We start from the raw sequence: 21,467 nt of genomic DNA, 5'->3' as shown, positions 1-21,467 counted from the left end.
CTGAGACCTCCACCTTGTTTGTCTCCTGCAATCAGGTTAAGAAGCAACTTGAGAAACTGAACCAGAACAAGGCTGCAGGTCCAGATGGTGTCAGTCCCAGAGTTCTCAAGACCTGCTCAGAACAACTATGTCCGATTCTCCAGCACCTTTTCAACACCAGTCTGAGACAAAATAGAGTCCCAGTGCTGTGGAAAACCTCCTGCCTTGTTCCAGTGCCTAAAAAAACACAACCAGCTGAACCAAGTGACTACAGACCAGTTGTCCTGACATCTCACATCCTGAAAGTCCTGGAGAGACTCTTACTGGCTCACCTCAACAAGCAAGTAAACACCTTTCAGGACCCATTCCAGTTTGCATATCGTAATGGACTTGGGGTTGAAGATGCCATCATATACCTGCTCCAGAGAGCACACTCTCATCTGGACCATTCAGGCAGCACTCTGAGGGTCATGTTCTTTCATTTCTCAGTGCTTTTAATACCATTCAGCCTGCTTTGTTATGTGAGAAGCTCCATAAATTCCAGGTGGATACCTCCACAACCACCTGGATCTATGACTACCGCAGAAGTCAGAAGTCCCTCGCTCGTGTCCAGAAAGGTTTTCCTCCTCGTCCTGGTCGAGCAGCTCGCCGCTAATCTCTGCGATGGAAACAATCTGGTTTCTTTGCTGCCGCTTTTTAACCTCCCTCTGCAATCTAGTTCCCTAACGGAGCCAAAACTTGCCTCTTAACCCAACTTCTGTGTCTAAAGCTGGAACGACACCAGTCAGATGCTCGGACACAGATGGCGTCCGGCCTGATACGCATGTGAAACAGGCCGCCTTACCTTCACCGCCTCCCGGGAAGCAGACAGACCAGCACCGGGACGAAAACCTTCTGTTTCTCTGAGTGGAGTGGTTTGTAGCGGCAGGAAGAGGGAGGGGAGAGGAGGCGGAGTGACCCCCCTCCACCTCCCTGGAACAATGCGGCAACAATCCCCCTGAGGTCCCTCGTTCCAACTGCAAACTTCCTCTGGTCCTCTCAGCTGAGCCCCCCCACAGCTCAGCCGTTTCCACACACTCATCTGCAGGCAACAGCTGGGTCCACCTGGACTCGCTCCCCCGGCCTCTGATGTGCCGACCCCCCCACGGTTTACTGCCTAGTTAACACACAGAGGCGGACGCGTGACGATGGGCTTGTGTGGGTGGGCGGGGTTTGGCTTGGAGGTGTGGAACCGCCGTTCTGACCTCGTCGGACAGGAGAGGTCTCCCGCGTGAAGCATCACCTGGATTCTGCAGGTAAAAGCATTCCACGGCGGATGTGGCGGCTGACATGCAGAACAGGAAGAGTTTTCCATGTGGCTGACCGGAGGAGTGACCCTGACCGAGCAGCGACCGCCGCTTCCTGAATGACGGCGTCCTGGAGGGACGGACGCTCTGCGGTGCAAACAAACAGGAAACGCTGCATGCGGGGTTCACACGACGCATTTAGGGAACAACTTCTGGGCAAATAAAGAGCTTAAAGACAGATTTCTCTTCAAAATGAGAAACTTTGAAGCCTTTTTAACTTCATCAGGTTAAAAAGCCATAAAACAACATTTACATCTTCAGTAAAAAAGAAGAAACGGAAAAGCGTCGCAGTCATCACCATGGCAACAATTTTTATATTATATATATATATATATATATATATATATATATATATTTATAGACATGTTACTGTTATAATTACAGGTAAATGAACGTGTTTAGTCGTACGCCGATGCACATGGTGGACCAACCGTGTGACGCCATGTTCAGCGGTTTAAAGAAAATGATCAATCTTTTTATTCTCACTTTGCGTTTTGGATAAATTATGATGTAAAACGTTGCAGATTTTTCTTCTTTTTGCTCCTTTTCATTTCTATATTCTGATTATTTCTCATTTCTGAGGAATGAATAGAAACCAGAGTAAACCTCCATCATTCGATGGTATGAACAGATGGTTCAGCGAGACGAGCCGTCCCCTTACGGACTGAATGCTGTTGCCCCCGGCAGGCAGGTTCACCCCCCCCGCAGCCGGGTCAGCATGCTGGACGTCAGCAGGACGTTCAGAACGTCACGTGTGCGGCTGGATCTAAAATCTGTTTAAGTCCTGTAATCTCATTACTCCACAAACTCAACGTGAGATGAGAATCCGGCAGCGGGTGGAATTCCTTGGGGGGGGGGGGGGGGGGGGGGGGGGGTCACACAATGCCATCGCCACGGAGACGCCTCCCTCTATGGCAGCAACGAGAGGGACAGAGAAAGGCCGTCTTTAACCTCCTGCTCACGCAGCGCTCTGCAGGCCCCGGCGAGGAAAGTTGTGGCGCCGCCGTCCGTCAGGTGTGAGCTTCAGGAAGAGATTAGTCACGGCGATTTATCACACAGGTTAGAAAGACGTGATCCGTATCTCTGGGAGTGAACAAACTTGCTCCAAGCTTCCTGTTTACAGTCGGATCTTTCCCGTTCCTGTGTTGTCGGGCCATCGGATCACATGTACACCGCTGCCGCCACACACGCGGTCTCAACGTGAGACGTTCGCGACGGGAGATGTTAGAGGCCTTCTGGGAACAAACGGTGTAATCTGATTGGCTTCTGTGGAATCTAAATCAACTTAACGGTCAGCAAATTCCAATCAGTCTGAGCAGCTGCCGTCCAGAGCGACGGACACCTCTGAATGTGTTCCTGGTCAGCGGGACGGACGGCGTTCCCTCTTCCTGGAGAAACGCCTGCTGGAAAACCCACCAGATGAGTCACTTCTCACCAGGGGGGATAAGAATCTGGAATTATGCCGCCTGCGAATCGCCGGGTCTGAAAAGGAGTTATTATTAACGCTGGCTGGACAGGAAGAGGAAATGAGGTCCGACAGACCAATGGACCAATGGGGCGGCGGAGATCTGCGTCCAGGAAGGAAGCTGAAAAGATGGACCCACTTCTCCAAAGCTGTAGCTTTACATCTGTTCTACGCTTTAAAGCATGTTGGGTTTGAGGCGCCGTGGAGACACCCAGCTGTCCTGCAACAGCTGAACCGACACTCCCGGCTCTGAGCCGAGATGTCTGGCAGCTGTGGCTGACCCGATCCGGCAGGGTTGGGCCGGGTCGGCTCAGAAACCGGCCAGCAGTAAAGACATGGCCGGGTCTTGATCGCTGCTTCGCACCTCTGAAAGGGGGGGCTCAGGGTTAGGCTGAAATAAAGCAAGAGAGGCTGCAGGTCTGCAATCCACTTCTTCACCAGAAACTTTGCAACCACAGGAGGAGCAGATAGTCAGCTGTAGCCACAGCAAAGCACCACAACGCCAACAAGGAGATTTGCTTCTTTCTGAAGACGTAAAACAGAAATTTTCCTTCTGTAAAAATATAAGACTATAAAGCTGAGCTCCCCACCAGCAGACAACATAACCACTGATGAAAGACGTCTGCACAACCAGGGACTCGTTAACAACTTTATTTCTCTCGTAAGACGCCTCCTTATTTCCTACAGAACCCCCCCTCCCCCCCCGTGGTGAGACGGGAACGTCGGCTTCTGCTTCATTAAAAAGCAACACTAGTTGTGCTTTAGCGTCCATCGGGCTGATGCACACCTGCAGCCATACATCCTGGTACTTCTCCAGGACCGCCAACCCGGCGTATGTCACGGTTCTGCATCATTCCAGGGCTAAATGAGAGGGTGAAAAGTGGTTTGGCGTTCCTCTCCGCTGAGGGGGGGGGGGGGGGGGGGGGGGGGCAGGTTAAAGCTTTTGTTCCAGTTCATGATGAATGGCACACCTCGGGGAGTGTGTGACAAACCAGCATGAGTCACTTCTGGCTCGTCTTACACCGTGTTGTCAAGCACCAGCTTGTTTTTTATTCCTGCTGATCCTCGGCACACAAGCAGAGACCAACCTTCCACTTCTGCTCCAACGGCGTTTTAACGGGCCAAATACAGCCCGCCCACGTCACACTTCAGGGTGAGGCGGCGCGGGGTGAGGAGCGGAGCGGGGTGAGGCGGCGCGGGGTGAGGAGCGGAGCGGGGTGAGGAGCGGAGCGGGGTGAGGAGCGGAGCGGGGTGAGGCGGCGCGGGGTGAGGAGCGGAGCGGGGTGAGGAGCGGAGCGGGGTGAGGCGGCGCGGGGTGAGGAGCGGAGCGGGGTGAGGCGGCGCGGGGTGAGGAGCGGAGCGGGGTGAGGAGCGGAGCGGGGTGAGGAGCGGAGCGGGGTGAGGCGGCGCGGGGTGAGGAGCGGAGCGGGGTGAGGAGCGGAGCGGGGTGAGGAGCGGAGCGGGGTGAGGCGGCGCGGGGTGAGGAGCGGCGCGGGGTGAGGAGCGGAGCGGGGTGAGGAGCGGAGCGGGGTGAGGCGGCGCGGGGTGAGGAGCGGAGCGGGGTGAGGAGCGGAGCGGGGTGAGGCGGCGCGGGGTGAGGAGCGGAGCGGGGTGAGGAGCGGAGCGGGGTGAGGAGCGGAGCGGGGTGAGGCGGCGCGGGGTGAGGAGCGGAGCGGGGTGAGGAGCGGAGCGGGGTGAGGAGCGGAGCGGGGTGAGGCGGCGCGGGGTGAGGAGCGGCGCGGGGTGAGGAGCGGAGCGGGGTGAGGCGGCGCGGGGTGAGGAGCGGCACGGGGTGAGGCGGCGCGGGGTGAGGAGCGGAGCGGGGTGAGGCGGCGCGGGGTGAGGAGCGGCACGGGGTGAGGCGGCGCGGGGTGAGGAGCGGAGCGGGGTGAGGAGCGGCGCGGGGTGAGGAGCGGAGCGGGGTGAGGCGGCGCGGGGTGAGGAGCGGCACGGGGTGAGGCGGCGCGGGGTGAGGAGCGGAGCGGGGTGAGGCGGCGCGGGGTGAGGAGCGGCACGGGGTGAGGCGGCGCGGGGTGAGGAGCGGAGCGGGGTGAGGAGCGGAGCGGGGTGAGGAGCGGCGCGGGGTGAGGAGCGGAGCGGGGTGAGGCGGCGCGGGGTGAGGAGCGGAGCGGGGTGAGGAGCGGAGCGGGGTGAGGAGCGGCGCGGGGTGAGGAGCGGAGCGGGGTGAGGCGGCGCGGGGTGAGGAGCGGCGCGGGGTGAGGAGCGGCACGGGGTGAGGCGGCGCGGGGTGAGGAGCGGAGCGGGGTGAGGCGGCGCGGGGTGAGGAGCGGCACGGGGTGAGGCGGCGCGGGGTGAGGCGGAGCGGGGTGAGGAGCGGCGCGGGGTGAGGCGGAGCGGGGTGAGGAGCGGCGCGGGGTGAGGAGCGGCGCGGGGTGAGGCGGCGCGGGGTGAGGCGGCGCGGGGTGAGGAGCGGCGCGGGGTGAGGCGGCGCGGGGTGAGGAGCGGCGCGGGGTGAGGCGGAGCGGGGTGAGGAGCGGCGCGGGGTGAGGCGGCGCGGGGTGAGGCGGCGCGGGGTGAGGCGGCGCGGGGTGAGGAGCGGAGCGGGGTGAGGAGCGGCGCGGGGTGAGGCGGCGCGGGGTGAGGAGCGGCGCGGGGTGAGGAGCGGCGCGGGGTGAGGCGGCGCGGGGTGAGGCGGCGCGGGGTGAGGAGCGGCGCGGGGTGAGGAGCGGCGCGGGGTGAGGAGCGGCGCGGGGTGAGGAGCGGCGCGGGGTGAGGCGGCGCGGGGTGAGGCGGCGCGGGGTGAGGCGGCGCGGGGTGAGGAGCGGCGCGGGGTGAGGAGCGGCGCGGGGTGAGGAGCGGCGCGGGGTGAGGCGGAGCGGGGTGAGGAGCGGCGCGGGGTGAGGAGCGGCGCGGGGTGAGGAGCGGCGCGGGGTGCGGAGCGGCGCGGGGTGAGGAGCGGCGCGGGGTGAGGAGCGGCGCGGGGTGAGGAGCGGCGCGGGGTGAGGAGCGGCGCGGGGTGAGGCGGAGCGGGGTGAGGAGCGGCGCGGGGTGAGGAGCGGAGCGGGGTGAGGAGCGGAGCGGGGTGAGGAGCGGCGCGGGGTGAGGCGGAGCGGGGTGAGGCGGAGCGGGGTGAGGAGCGGCGCGGGGTGAGGAGCGGAGCGGGGTGAGGAGCGGCGCGGGGTGAGGAGCGGCGCGGGGTGAGGCGGAGCGGGGTGAGGAGCGGCGCGGGGTGAGGCGGAGCGGGGTGAGGAGCGGCGCGGGGTGAGGAGCGGCGCGGGGTGAGGCGGAGCGGGGTGAGGAGCGGAGCGGGGTGAGGAGCGGAGCGGGGTGAGGAGCGGCGCGGGGTGAGGAGCGGCGCGGGGTGAGGCGGAGCGGGGTGAGGAGCGGAGCGGGGTGAGGAGCGGCGCGGGGTGAGGAGCGGCGCGGGGTGAGGAGCGGCGCGGGGTGAGGCGGAGCGGGGTGAGGAGCGGAGCGGGGTGAGGAGCGGCGCGGGGTGAGGAGCGGCGCGGGGTGAGGCGGCGCGGGGTGAGGAGCGGAGCGGGGTGAGGCGGCGCGGGGTGAGGAGCGGAGCGGGGTGAGGCGGCGCGGGGTGAGGCGGCGCGGGGTGAGGAGCGGAGCGGGGTGAGGCGGCGCGGGGTGAGGAGCGGAGCGGGGTGAGGCGGCGCGGGGTGAGGAGCGGAGCGGGGTGAGGCGGCGCGGGGTGAGGAGCGGAGCGGGGTGAGGAGCGGAGCGGGGTGAGGCGGCGCGGGGTGAGGAGCGGCGCGGGGTGAGGCGGCGCGGGGTGAGGAGCGGAGCGGGGTGAGGCGGCGCGGGGTGAGGAGCGGAGCGGGGTGAGGCGGCGCGGGGTGAGGCGGCGCGGGGTGAGGAGCGGAGCGGGGTGAGGCGGCGCGGGGTGAGGAGCGGAGCGGGGTGAGGCGGCGCGGGGTGAGGAGCGGAGCGGGGTGAGGCGGCGCGGGGTGAGGAGCGGAGCGGGGTGAGGAGCGGAGCGGGGTGAGGCGGCGCGGGGTGAGGCGGCGCGGGGTGAGGCGGCGCGGGGTGAGGCGGCGCGGGGTGAGGCGGCGCGGGGTGAGGAGCGGAGCGGGGTGAGGCGGCGCGGGGTGAGGCGGCGCGGGGTGAGGCGGCGCGGGGTGAGGCGGCGCGGGGTGAGGCGGCGCGGGGGGGACCCAGATGGAGAGAACACCTCCCGCTGCGAGGACCGCCACCGCGCCCCGCCCTTCTCTCGCCACCGTGAGCTCAGAACGGCGTCGGGACAGTTTGGTCCGACTTACCTCGGGGGGTCTCTGCTGCCGTCCGTCTCGGCGCCGCTTCCATCTCCCGTCAGCCGGCCGTCTGCCGCCGGGTCAGAGCTGGCGTCCTCGCTGGGCTCCGGGACTCCCGGGCTGTCGTGGTCCCGCTCGGGGAGGGGGGTGGAGCGGCCCTGGCTGCCCACGCGGCCGATACTCCCAGCGGTCCCGTGCCTCTCCACGCCGTCTGCCTCCCGCTTGGCGCCGCTGCATCGCTTCATGGCCTGCAGCTGGGAGAGGGGCACGATGTCGGCCCCGGGGGGTCGATGCCAGACGGTGCGACGCCCGGTGGAGTTGTAGTAATAGAAGCGGCCGCTTTGGGGGTCAAACAGCTCCCACCACTGGTTGCCGTCGGCCTGGCGGACAGGCGCACCTGTGGGAGGGTCCCAGCCGCATTCGCCTGTGGTCAGATTGACGTACATACGCTGACGGGAACGTGGCTCCAGGATCTCCACCCAGTCAGAGCTGAAATGAGAAACAGGGTGGAGGTTACCTCCAGCTCAAAGCACAAGTTGTTAAAAAACAGGAAGAGGTTCAGCGCTGGAGGCCACGCCTCTCACGCAGTCAACAAGCCACACCGACCATACGGAGCGCCGTAACGCCCCCACATGCATCCTTCTGTGCACGTGTGTGAGCAGTGATGTCATCTGCAGCAGTGATGGCATGTTTCCTGAATAAGGGACAGGTGGACGTGCTCGGTGGGACGGCAGGCGTGGACTCAGCGGGGCCCGAAGGGAGTTCAGAGCGTCTCAACGCAGAGCTGAGCGACCGCCAGCACACAGCGAGACGTCCGGCGGTAAGCGGGTCAACACCCTGAAGAGAAGGACGGATCCAGGTCTCTGATCTAGGACGGGTCTGAACGATCCAACTAATCACAGGGCTTCTTTGTTTTCCGTCGTGGCAGGACAAGCGCCTTCCGGTCCTTTAGAGTCCCTCCCAACTCCGGCTTCGCCTCTTTGGCAGGAAAGTGCCGCTGGGGAGGGATCAGCGTCACAAGAATCTGCTCAACATTTGGATATTTTCCCAACGTTGTCCACACAGAGAGGCCTTTCTTCTCGCCGTGACGCTCGTTTGCAGCCAGATTACCTGGAGATGATCTGAGGAGACATGCCTGGTGTCACTGCCAAACCCCCCCCCCCATGTACACCCCGAGCTGAGAAATGTGTTCCGCGTCACCCGGCTGGCGGCACGCCGCCGGGAACAGCTGCTGCCCTGTTTCAGCAGCGGCCTCCAGTAACACGGATGTACCTGTTCACTGCTTCCTGTTTAACGTGCTGCCGCCCCCCCCCCCCCCCCCCCCACGCCCTCCACCCCCACCCCCACATGTTGGAGACGTTTAGGAGGAGTCCTGCCGTTTGCCATGAAAATAAAGCTGGAAAGCAGTTCATCATCCTGAACCTTCAGAGAGGGAGGGGTCCCAAACTGCGGCCTGCAGGACGGCGACTCTCAGACTGATGGGATCCGTAACACTTCATGGGCCGGGGGACCTGGGGGGCGGGGGGTATAATGGGCCCACACAGACCGGAGTCTTTGTCCTTTTATCGCCTCCGGTCTCCATGTTGGTCATCACTCGGAGCCACGCAGCATTCCCAAACCAAAGAAATCCTCCTTCCAGATCTACTCATCAACAGAAGACAGACCTTCACCACGCTGGATGGTGTCCTGCAGAGCCCAGACCTGGAGGCCCAAAGCTCCCTGTGGCTGAAGAAACAGCAGAGACACAGACATGAAGCTTCATCGCCAGGATTCCTGAAGTCAGAAGACTTTGGTTTAAAATCTGTTTATTCATTCCAACATCAAGACGACTGTGGAAATGAGATTAAAATGGTTTTTCAGATGGAGCTGCAGCGGAGACGGTCTTTGTTCCACATTCACCGTGCCAGTAGATTGTACCGAGCGCCGGGCGAGTCCAGAGGCAGACGGGAAAGTATGCTGCAGGACGACCCGCCTCATGCTGCAAATGTTCATAAATGGCGTGGAATGCAGTCTGCACTCCAGCAGAGATGTTTTATTTTGGTCTAAAATTAACTTGTTGCACAGTCATGTGACTGAAGCGTACAGCACCTGATTTAGCTCTGGGAAAACCAACTGAAGCCGACCCGGTTGCCAGACAGCACAGATCCATGGATCTGCAGCCTGCACAACGCCGCTTTACCTCCATGTCAGAAAACCCCCGCAGGCTGAACAGCAACAGATCCACTGGTGTGGAATAACACTCCCCCAGCTCTCACTTCCATCTGGGTCAAGGAGACATTTCAGCGGCATATGGTTGTTTCACAGCGACTAAAAATAAAACAGGTCAAACTGTGAGAAACAAACCCACCGCTGAGACCAAGAAGCCAAAACACAAAACACCCATCTATCCCGTCCGACACAGAAATAACTGCCAGGTTCCCAGAGACGGAAACGGCGAGCCGGCTCGCGGAATCTGAACCATTGTTAGGAAGCAACACCAAGTGTAAACGTAGCGGGAAACACGGAGGACTGGACAATGCAGCCGGAGGAGACAAACCTCGTGGCATCGTCCAGATGCGGGTTCAAACCGACTCAAGGCTGCAGCGCGAGGGAGGAGTCTGACCTCCAAACATGGCGTTACGGGGCTCTGCTGGCCACGACGCCGCTGCGATGATGACCTGGAACCGCTGCTAACCGGATGGCCTGCCATTCACCCGGAGAGACCTGGCCTCCAGGCGAAGCAACAAGCTGGCTGGAATATTTACAGACATCTTCCTACAAACGTAGAAACATAAAACTGCTTTCTGCTACGGACTTAAAATAAGCTTCAGGTCTGATGATGGACAGACACAAAGCTGCTGAAAATGTTCCAACTTTATTTACAGCCGTGGTTGCTAGGCAACCTGCTTATCTAAACATAGTAAACAGGAGCATGGGCGGCGTGCTCGGTTCCCTGTGAGCACATCGCACCGAGACGGCGCTCATCTTCGTCCTCGTTGTTTGGCTCCAGGAAACTTCAGCAGGACAGAGCAGTTCAGCAGGAACGCCGCCGAGGCGGCGTCCACGCAGGCGGGGTCGTTTATCCAGAACGCCACATGCATCGGCCCTGCACCTGTCATCCTGCGGCCCTTTTGTTTTACACCTCGCATTCCCGCCAACGGTCCCAGGAGGCGGTGGGCCGCCTCAGCAGGCGGTCGTCATGCTTCGTAACATCTCGCAACAAACCTCCATCATCGCTGCTTTTTAAACTGGATAGAAAATATCTAAACACAAATAATCACTACTGACAAAAACCAGAGAAACTGACCTTCTTAACAAAGCGTCGAAACACCTTTACCGGCAAACTTCCATTAAACAGAAATATTTAATCCTCTGCAAAATGTCTCAGTGGTGAGACCACTACTGTCAGCTTTTACCAGTGAACTGTTTCATATGAAGGAATTAGCCCTGATTACCTCTTTGTCCTGCCGACTGTCTGAAATGTTCATCCGGGTCACACCACTGTTTCAGAGCAAGACTCACCACAAAGCAGAGATGTCGTCATCACTTCATGTAAAGTTTAATCTGGTGGAGTATCACCTGACGTAGTCGCTGCACCGACCAGGTGAAGCCGGTTGCTCCCAGGTGTACGCCGCACCAGTACAGGATTCAACTGGACTTTTCCCAGTTAATAATCTGCACAATGCCAACGTTTACCTCATCCGTAAGGACAATGTGGCTGCTTGTCAGGGGGGGGTCACAAGAAGAGCCTGCAATGACTCACATCCATATGCATTACAAAGCCTGTGAAACGCGCCCCCATGTTGAAGCCGGTGATGGTGCAGGACAAAGCACGCCATTGTCAGATCAACAAGTGACCCCCTTTCATTCCCCCCCCCCAGTCCGTCGGCCAATCAGAGCTATGGGAGGGAGCTCTGAGAAGGGCCTTTTTCAACAGCTGCCCTAATCCAGATCCAGAGACAGTTTCCTGTCTCCGCAGTGTTGGATAAGACTGGATCTCCACAGGTCATGAAGCCCCCTCCAGGACCCCCGTTTTCCCATGATCCTCCACCCAAAGCGCTGGGACATCCCGTGTCTTCGCCATGTCTGAGACCACAAGCAGGAACAGGACCACTAAATCCCCCTCCAACAGCAAACCCAAGCCCCTGAGATTAAAACATGCAGCCTTTCCTAGTGGATGAGAGTGAACATGTGCCTGACAGGATCAGTATTTACTACTTTCTGTGGCGTCCACCAGCTGTCAGAGGACCAACAATGAAGCCACTTGTCCAAACAAGGCAACAAATGGACCATTTGGGTGGAACTGCCCTTTAGGTGTCCGACATGTTCTTTAAAATGATTCAGGAGTTTCCTTCCAGAGCAGCATCAGCCCTTAATATCTGACAGGTTTGTCCACGCTGTAACTTCAGTTTGAGAAGGCCTGACCCCCCCACCCACGTTTACCCTAAACCCCCGCTGACATGACAAACGAGACCAGTCTGATCCCTGAGCAGCATTACAAGGAAAACGGGGGGGGGGACTCGTAACTCCCGGATCGTCCTCCACAGGAAGCCGACGGCAGGACCGGAAATGCAGAGCGGTCTGGAGAAGACGTTAACTCAGAGGGGAGGATCTACGAGGCCATCGCCGGGGATCAGCCTGCCGGAACATTTCCCTACAACACGATCTTTCAGCCATTTTCCTTTCCTGGTGGGACGTCATCACATCCGGCCAGAAAATAAAAACAGCTCAACTCCAAATAACCTGATGACCACATTCTACCGGCCTGCTTGAACGTATGACCAGTTATTTATCCAGACGCAGTCTGTCTGTCCAGACACCCCACCCGCCGTCCGTCCGGACTAGGGCTGGGCGATATATCGAATATACTCAATATATCGTGGCTAGTCCTCTGTGCGATATAGAAAATGCCTTTATTCGTCATATTCGAGTATCCTGTTGTCACGCAGGTGTTTTTAGCTGTGGGCGGGGTTTCCTCCCTCCTCCTCGACTCTGCACCGCTTTGCACGGAGAGTTAAAGCTGCAGCTGCAGCCAGTCAGAGGAGCAGAGAGGACACCTGCACGACTCCACCTACAGTCACAATGAACAGCCAAATCCGCCACTGATCCCGCTCTGGATTACAGAGTGGGACGTAAATTACAACGTTTTTCACGTCACGCAGAAATAATTCATTCTATTTGATTACATTCACAGCCTCTGTCACTTACTCACCTCATCCACTGTGTGTGACACAAGCATATTTATCTGGCTCCTCATGTCTCTAGAAAGTACAGAAATTGTATGCACCAAAGCATTCATTCAAGGCTGAGGTAAATATCGAGATATATATCGTATATCGTGACATGCCATAAAAATATTGGGATATTACCAAAAGGTCATATCGCCCAGCCCAAGTCCGGACGAACCACCCGCCGTCCATCATGACGCAAGTTTTCAGCTGTTTCATTGTCAGTCATCTCCGTCCTCATACTTCCAGATGTCCGTTATGTTGCCATGGCGTCACTACGGCTGCAACAATTTGTCAACAACGTCGACAATGAAAATTCCTCGACGCGTCGACGGTTATAAACGCTGTAACGGCCGCGTTATAAACGCCGTATAGGCTGCGTTCGCGTTATAAGCGCCGTATCGGCCGCGTTATAAACGCCATGACGGCCGCGTTACAAACGCCGTGACGGCCGCGTTACAAACGCCGTGACGGCCGCCTTATAAACGCCGTATCGGCCGCGTTATAAACGCCGTATCGGCCGCGTTATAAACGCCGTATCGGCCGCGTTATAAATGCCGTATAGGCCGCGTCTGCGTTATAAGCGCCGTATCGGCCGCGTTATAAGCGCCGTGACCGCCTTATAAGCGCCGTGACCGCCGCCTTATAAGCGCCGTAACGGCCGCCTTATAAACACCGTAACGGCCGCCTTATAAACGCCGTAACGGCCGCCTTATAAACGCCGTAACGGCCGCCTTATAAGCGCCGTAACGGCCGCCTTATAAGCGCCGTAACGGCCGCCTTATAAGCGCCGTAACGGCCGCCTTATAAACGCCGTAACGGCCGCCTTATAAGCGCCGTAACGGCCGCCTTATAAGCGCCGTAACGGCCGCCTTATAAACGCCGTAACGGCCGCCTTATAAGCGCCGTAACGGCCGCCTTATAAACGCCGTAACGGCCGCCTTATAAGCGCCGTAACGGCCGCCTTATAAGCGCCGTAACGGCCGCCTTATAAACGCCGTAACGGCCGCCTTATAAACGCCGTAACGGCCGCCTTATAAACGCCGTAACGGCCGCCTTATAAGCGCCGTAACGGCCGCCTTATAAGCGCCGTAACGGCCGCCTTATAAGCGCCGTGACGGCCGTCTTATAAGCGCCGTGATGGCCGCCTTATAAGCGCCGTGACGGCCGTCTTATAAGCGCCGTAACGGCCGCCTTATAAACGCCGTAACGGCCGCCTTATAAACGCCGTAACGGCCGCCTTATAAGCGCCGTGACGGCCGTCTTATAAGCGCCGTGACGGCCGCCTTATAAGCGCCGTGACGGCCGTCTTATAAACGCCGTAACGGCCGCCTTATAAGCGCCGTGACGGCCGTCTTATAAGCGCCGTAACGGCCGCCTTATAAACGCCGTAACGGCCGTCTTATAAACGCCGTAACGGCCGCCTTATAAGCGCCGTGACGGCCGTCTTATAAGCGCCGTGACGGCCGCCTTATAAGCGCCGTGACGGCCGCCTTATAAGCGCCGTGACGGCCGCCTTATAAGCGCCGTGACGGCCGCCTTATAAGCGCCGTGACGGCCGCCTTATAAGCACCGTGACGGCCGCCTTATAAACGCCGTGACGGCCGCCTTATTAAAGCTGCAACGGCTTTGCTAATAAAACGCTGCGCCAGGCAACTTAACACAGTTTACCAACCACGGCTTTTCAGACAGTAGAGGAACTCTAAACACCACAAACGATGCAAAGCTCCACAGGAAGTTCTGGGGGCAGTGTTGTCCTGCAGCGTCTTTGTTTAAACAACGAAGAAGAAACTGACTGCGGCACATGTTTCTAAAGTTTGGGGATATTTCTCGCTAAACAAAGTGCCAAACAGGTGAACTGTGTCGTTTTGGCGTACCACGGCAGAACGACAGTCATGCATGATCATCTGGAAGGAAAGCCCCTCAGAGTCATGGTTTCCAGCGTTCCTGATGGCAAAGTTAGCATTAGCGCGTAGCAATGTGCTGTTGTTACCTCTGCCAAAGAGCTTCTGGTTTTACCGCCGTTTATCGGTTTGTGTTCAAGATAACTCAGAAAGTTATGGATAGATTTTCATGAAATGTTCAGGAGTCGTTGGAAATGTGAAAAGGAAGAAGTGATTTAAGTTTGGTGGTGATCCGGACCACCATTTGGATTCAGGAATGTTTTAAAGGATTCTGGTCCTTGTTTACCTACAAAACCGGCTTTTTTAAGATGTAAATAATCATTTCAATGCAATTCTATAAAAATTAAGATGCTCTAATATTTTAATTATTTTGTTTTCCTTTTGAGGCAAATTCTGTCCAGCTTAGATATGACACTATAGCTCAGTTTGGATGTTTCAGAATAAATTCGTACTGAGCTGTTAAGCTTAATATTCAGCTGGTTCAGGAGTCGTTCTGTTAACGTACTAAAGGACATCATGTTGGGACTGACTGGGAATCAGGAGGATATTCATATGATGCAGATGAAGAGAGTGGTGTAAAACATACTGGAACCAGTAAAAAGAGCTGCGTCAACTGGAAGCACAGATGGTGGGCGGGACAGAAATAATCAGAATTAATAGAAAAAATTATTTACAGATTAGCAGACTATTATAATAATCGTTAGTTGCCGCCGTAGCTGTTAAGCCGTTTAGAGCTACCCATCGGTAGCGGTAACGCGCCGCAATAAAGTTGTTTCCAACCGTCCAAAAAAAACACAAGAAGAAGAAGAAAACAGTTCTCAACTTCTTCTGTATCTTCTTCTTCTCTGGTCATGTGTCAGCAGTACAACTGAACACCGCCCCCCCTGGTTTCCGGTGGTATTGCTCTGTTTTCTGCGCCTTTCTGTGTAAAGTACTTTATAAATAAAGTTGGATTGGATAAGACTTTGCCAATCACGGACATCATTTTTACTCTCTAGCTTTCAAAGCTTGTTATATATCACTTTTCCATCCATGTCATTTGTATTGTTTTGTATTTATCTCTGTACAGCACCGTAGTCGTCATTGATCTTAAACATGTTTCTGAGTAAAGCTGACTTATGTTGCAGATATAAATATGATGAAGAGCAGAGCAAAGAAAGCAGATTCCCACAACCAGAGGCTTTAATTATGTTCTTATTTGGATAAAGGCCATTTATAATTAACCCTATAACAATAACTTTAACGTAAGCCACAATATGTGAAGCTCATGTCAGCAGCTTTTAATGGAGCAGCAGAGGTTTTCCATGTGCAGACATATGGAAGCAGTAGCTGGAGCAACAACCGGGATATTTAGCTCTGGTTTCTGGCCTCCTGAACCACAGAAAGAGGAAAGTTATTCCAACAAGCTGGATCTGCTGGAGATTCACAGCTTTCAGGCCAAACTGAATTTCTCTCCTTAAACCGCGGAACATCCAGCCTGGAGACACTTTTCCAGACAATTCTGCAGGTTGAGACACCATTTAACCCGAAAAGCTAAAATAGATTTTTACTTTTTATCAGGTGAGCCGCGCGAACACGTTCAAGCGCGCGTGTCCGCGACCAACCAGCCTCTTTAACCTCCGTGGTGGAAACGACAGGAAAGGTAAACTCACCTTGTTTCGGACATTTTCTTCACATTTTCAACCTGAAAAGCGGAAGAAAAGACTTTCTGCTCCGGAGAGAAGTTTTCCGTGGCTCCAGCTCCTCGCGGCGCTACAGGCTCCGCCCCTGCGCGTGAGTCATGAGTTCGGAGGGGGGGGGGGGGGGGTCACTCCGCCTGTTCCTCCCCCCCCCCCCCCCCCCCCCCTCCCTTTACTCCGGTTCCACTTCTTCTTCTGTGGTTTCTCCTGAAACATGAAGAAGTCGCGAGCCGACCTTCCAAATCCTGTCCAGTGAGACCGGGTAGCCTGACTTCCGGTATGTTTACCAGATCAGGTGTTTTTATTTTCCTCTGCTGACAGAAAACTCACATTTACAGCTTTCTTGTTACATGGAGGGATTTCTGACTCCAGTAGCAGGACTGGGAACCAGTTTAATGATCACATATAAGTAGTTTGCTCTGAGCTGGTGAAGCTTCAACCAGTGGACGTGCAGAGACATCTGCTGGACGGTCCAGCCTGGTAGAGACCTGGCTTTCAGGAACAAACTGGTTCTTCGGAATAGCTCTGGAAAAAGAACTAAGTCGTTACTTTATGTCCACACGCCTCTACCGCCACGCCACGCTTTCCACGCCACACCACATCACGTCACGCCATACGCTTGTACCGGCATGTCACATCACACGCCTGTACCATCACACCGCACCACATCACGCCATGTCACTAATTTGCACTGATCTATCAGGTTTATTCTGTTTTTATTTCCAACTTTCTTTTATTTCTCATTCAAAATGTTGTATTTGAGGTTGTTTACAAATATGTCTTTAAACAGTCTATAGCCAGTTATTGGTGGGATGTGTAAGTTTGAATTATTCTGATCCAAATTTGGCCTCATAATTGATTATTTCTTTTAAAAAATTAGTTAGACCGGATTTAAATGTAAAATAAGGACAACAAATAAAAGAAGAATGAGCTTCTCCAGATGAGATTTCACAGTAAAAAGTCATGTCATATCTCTGGTCAACCTACACTTTATTCACATTTACTATTAATACCTGAGGGTCTAAGGAAACAAACAGAAAGCTAACAAGCTAAGCAGTTAAACAAGTTTAACACTGTTGTGTTTCTCCTCTGCAGCTGAGTAATAATGAATTATCATCTCGTCACAGTGAACCCTTTTAGTGCTTTTCCAGGAAAATGACAAACATAAAAATCACATTTGTCAAGCTGCGTTTCTTATGTTTCGTCAGCTCGCTTTGAACAATGAGGTCTTCAGTTTTATAAAAAATATTGTAAACATTTATATTAATTGCACAACATACATTCAAATACATACTGAACTGTACAGCAAGACTTTATTTCTGTTTGTTATCCTGTAGCACCATGTTTAGCAAGCAGAACAGACTTCTAGTGGGGTAACGGACAATCCTACAGAATAAAATTCACTAGAACATGGTGTCACGTGGAGAGAAACTCCCCGCCTCACAGATCACCGTTCAGAAAAAGACATTCATTTGTGTTAAGATCCACTATGATACAAAAGGCTATGGCCAAAACAATGAGGCTGTCGCCGTGATGTCAGACATGTTGGCTCAGAGTTTATCGTCAGCATGAAGCCATGACGTCGTCGTGTAGCAGCTCCTCGTCACATGACACAAAAGAGCCAATTAAAGCGATGAACTGGACGTTATCTACAAGCAGCTTCCGGGCATCAAACCGCTCCAACTAGTCTGATGGACGGAAGTAGTGATGTGTCCCAAAGCCTCTTCCTCAGGATGAAGATGAGGATACAAAGAGCAGCAAATTGGAGAAGTTTATGGTCCAACGAAGTCCAGCCAAGGTCCGTAAAGTTTGCCTTCTGTCATCATTTTCCTTCTTCTGCTCAAGGGTGTTTAGCCAACCCAGCCCTCCCAAATCTGCCCCCTGTGGACGGAAACAAATGGAGGTTAACAGCTGTAAACAGCTGTGACTCCAGCTGTTACTCCAGCTGTGGTTACAGCTGTGGTTGAAGCTGAGGCTCCAGCTGTGACTCCAGCTGAGGTACCAGCTGTGACTCCAGCTGTGACTCCAGCTGAGACTCCAGCTGTGACTCCAGCTGTGACTCCAGCTGAGGCTCCAGCTGAGGTTCCAGCTGTGACTCCAGCTGTGACTCCAGCTGAGGTTCCAGCTGTGACTCCAGCTGAGGCTCCAGCTGAGACTCCAGCTGTGACTCCAGCTGAGGTTCCAGCAGTGATTCCAGCTGTGACTCCAGCTGAGGTTCCAGCTGTGACTCCAGCTGTGACTCCAGCTGTGACTCCAGCTGAGGTTCCAGCTGAGGCTCCAGCTGTGACTCCAGCTGAGGCTCCAGCTGTGACTCCAGCTGTGACTCCAGCTGAGGTTCCAGCTGAGGCTCCAGCTGTGACTCCAGCTGTGACTCCAGCTGAAGTTCCAGCTGTGACTCCAGCTGTGACTCCAGCTGAGGCTCCAGCTGTGACTCCAGCTGTGACTCCAGCTGTGACTCCAGCTGAGGCTCCAGCTGTGACTCCAGCTGTGACTCCAGCTGAGGCTCCAGCTGTGACTTCAGCTGTGACTCCAGCTGAGGCTCCAGCTGTGACTCCAGCTGTGACTCCAGCTGAGGTTCCAGCTGTGACTCCAGCTGTGACTCCAGCTGTGATTCCAGCTGAGGTTCCTGCTGTGACTCCAGCTGTGACTCCAGCTGAGGCTCCAGCTGTGACTCCAGCTGAGGTTCCAACTGTGACTCCAGCTGTGACTCCAGCTGAGGTTCCAGCTGTGACTCCAGCTGAGGCTCCAGCTGTGACTCCAGCTGAGGTTCCTGCTGTGGTTCCAGCTGAGGCTCCAGCTGTGACTCCAGCTGTGACTCCAGCTGTGATTCCAGCTGAGGTTCCTGCTGTGACTCCAGCTGAGGCTCCAGCTGTGACTCCAGCTGAGGCTCCAGCTGTGACTCCAGCTGAGGCTCCAGCTGAGGCTCCAGCTGTGACTCCAGCTGAGGTTCCAGCTGTGACTCCAGCTGTGACTCCAGCTGAGGTTCCTGCTGTGACTCCAGCTGTGACTCCAGCTGAGGCTCCAACTGTGATTCCAGCTGTGACTCCAGCCGTGACTCCAGCTGTGACTCCAGCTGAGGCTCCAGCTGTGACTCCAGCTGTGACTCCAGCCGTGACTCCAGCTGTGACTCCAGCTGTGGCTCCAGCTGTGACTCCAGCTGTGACTCCAGCCGTGACTCCAGCTGTGACTCCAGCCGAGGCTCCAGCTGAGGCTCCAGCTGTGACTCCAGCTGTGACTCCAGCTGAGGTTCCAGCTGTGACTCCAGCTGTGACTCCAGCTGAGGCTCCAGCTGTGACTCCAGCTGTGACTCCAGCTGTGACTCCAGCTGAGGTTCCAGCTGAGGCTCCAGCTGTGACTCCAGCTGAGGTTCCAGCTGTGACTCCAGCTGTGACTCCAGCTGAGGTTCCAGCTGAGGTTCCAGCTGTGACTCCAGCTGAGGTTCCAGCTGTGGCTCCAGCTGTGACTCCAGCTGAGGCTCCAGCTGTGACTCCAGCTGAGGCTCCAGCTGTGACTCCAACTGAGGCTCCAGCTGAGACTCCAGCTGTGACTCCAGCTGAGGTTCCAGCTGTAACTTCAGCTGTGACTCCAGCTGTGACTCCAGCTGAGGTTCCAGCTGAGGCTCCAGCTGTGACTCCAGCTGAGGTTCCAGCTGTGACTCCAGCTGTGACTCCAGCTGTGACTCCAGCTGAGGTTCCAGCTGAGGCTCCAGCTGTGACTCCAGCTGTGACTCCAGCTGAGGTTCCAGCTGTGACTCCAGCTGTGACTCCAGCTGAGGTTCCAGCTGTGACTCCAGCTGAGGCTCCAGCTGTGACTCCAGCTGTGGCTCCAGCTGTGACTCCAGCTGAGGTTCCTGCTGTGACTCCAGCTGTGACTCCAGCTGAGGCTCCAGCTGAGGTTCCAGCTGTGACTCCAGCTGAGGCTCCAGCTGTGACTCCAGCTGTGACTCCAGCTGAGGCTCCAGCTGTGACTCCAGCTGAGGCTCCAGCTGTGACTCCAGCTGAGGTTCCAGCAGTGATTCCAGCTGTGACTCCAGCTGAGGTTCCAGCTGTAACTCCAGCTGTGACTCCAGCTGAGGTTCCAGCTGTGACTCCAGCTGTGACTCCAGCTGAGGCTCCAGCTGTGACTTCAGCTGTGACTCCAGCTGAGGCTCCAGCTGTGACTCCAGCTGTGACTCCAGCTGAGGTTCCAGCTGAGGTTCCAGCTGTGACTCCAGCTGTGACTCCAGCTGTGATTCCAGCTGAGGTTCCTGCTGTGACTCCAGCTGAGGCTCCAGCTGTGACTCCAGCTGAGGCTCCAGCTGTGATTCCAGCTGAGGTTCCTGCTGTGACTCCAGCTGTGACTCCAGCTGAGGTTCCAGCTGTGACTCCAGCTGAGGCTCCAGCTGTGACTCCAGCTGTGACTCCAGCTGAGGTTCCAGCTGTGACTCCAGCTGAGGCTCCAGCTGTGACTCCAGCTGTGACTCCAGCTGTGACTCCAGCTGAGGCTCCAGCTGAGGTTCCAGCTGAGGCTCCAGCTGTGATTCCAGCTGAGGTTCCTGCTGTGACTCCAGCTGTGACTCCAGCTGAGGTTCCAGCTGTGACTCCAGCTGTGACTCCAGCTGAGGCTCCAGCTGTGACTCCAGCTGTGACTCCAGCTGTGACTCCAGCTGAGGCTCCAGCTGAGGCTCCAGCTGTGACTCCAGCTGAGGTTCCAGCTGTGACTCCAGCTGTGACTCCAGCTGAGGCTCCAGCTGAGGCTCCAGCTGAGGCTCCAGCTGTGACTCCAGCTGAGGTTCCAGCTGTGACTCCAGCTGAGGTTCCAGCTGTGACTCCAGCTGTGACTCCAGCTGAGGCTCCAGCTGTGACTCCAGCTGAGGCTCCAGCTGTGACTTCAGCTGTGACTCCAGCTGAGGCTCCAGCTGTGACTCCAGCTGTGACTCCAGCTGAGGTTCCAACTGTGACTCCAGCTGTGACTCCAGCTGAGGCTCCAGCTGAGGTTCCAGCTGAGGCTCCAGCTGTGATTCCAGCTGAGGTTCCTGCTGTGACTCCAGCTGTGACTCCAGCTGAGGTTCCAGCTCTGACTCCAGCTGTGACTCCAGCTGAGGCTCCAGCTTTGACTTCAGCTGTGACTCCAGCTGAGGCTCCAGCTGTGACTCCAGCTGTGACTCCAGCTGAGGTTCCAACTGTGACTCCAGCTGTGACTCCAGCTGAGGTTCCAGCTGTGACTCCAGCTGAGGCTCCAGCTGTGACTCCAGCTGAGGTTCCTGCTGTGGTTCCAGCTGAGGCTCCAGCTGTGACTCCAGCTGTGACTCCAGCTGTGACTCCAGCTGTGATTCCAGCTGAGGTTCCTGCTGTGACTCCAGCTGAGGCTCCAGCTGTGACTCCAGCTGAGGCTCCAGCTGAGGCTCCAGCTGTGACTCCAGCTGAGGTTCCAGCTGTGACTCCAGCTGTGACTCCAGCTGAGGTTCCTGCTGTGACTCCAGCTGTGACTCCAGCTGAGGCTCCAGCTGTGATTCCAGCTGTGACTCCAGCTGTGACTCCAGCCGTGACTCCAGCTGTGACTCCAGCTGAGGCTCCAGCTGTGACTCCAGCTGTGACTCCAGCCGTGACTCCAGCTGTGACTCCAGCTGTGGCTCCAGCTGTGACTCCAGCTGTGACTCCAGCCGTGACTCCAGCTGTGACTCCAGCC

At 56.6% G+C, this 21,467-nt stretch overlaps 2 protein-coding genes across 2 annotated transcripts in view; both read right to left on the bottom strand.

Annotated features, from left to right (window-relative positions):
* The window catches only part of LOC306757622 (rho GTPase-activating protein 39-like), a 38,469-nt gene extending 22,580 nt beyond the window's left edge, over positions 1-15,889 (bottom strand). Inside the window, 2 exon segments of the mRNA XM_079242731.1 lie at positions 7,020-7,499; positions 15,774-15,889. Of these exon segments, the coding sequence (XP_079098857.1) occupies positions 7,020-7,499; positions 15,774-15,787 (494 nt within the window). The 5' untranslated portion in view covers positions 15,788-15,889.
* A 1,761-nt stretch (positions 15,890-17,650) lies between these two features.
* sulf2a (sulfatase 2a) overlaps positions 17,651-21,467 on the bottom strand; it is a gene marked incomplete at both ends in the record, with an annotated part of 49,740 nt that continues 45,923 nt past the window's right edge. Inside the window, one exon of the mRNA XM_079243007.1 lies at positions 17,651-17,681. Coding sequence (XP_079099133.1) covers positions 17,651-17,681 — 31 coding nt within the window. The remainder of the gene's footprint in view (positions 17,682-21,467) is intronic.

The sequence above is a fragment of the Telmatherina bonti genome, assembly GCF_933228915.1.
Source record: "Telmatherina bonti genome assembly, chromosome: 6".
NCBI classification, from domain to species: Eukaryota; Metazoa; Chordata; class Actinopteri; order Atheriniformes; family Telmatherinidae; genus Telmatherina; species Telmatherina bonti.
Note: the sequence above shows the minus strand (reverse complement) of the source record. Positions and strands in the feature narration are given on the sequence as shown.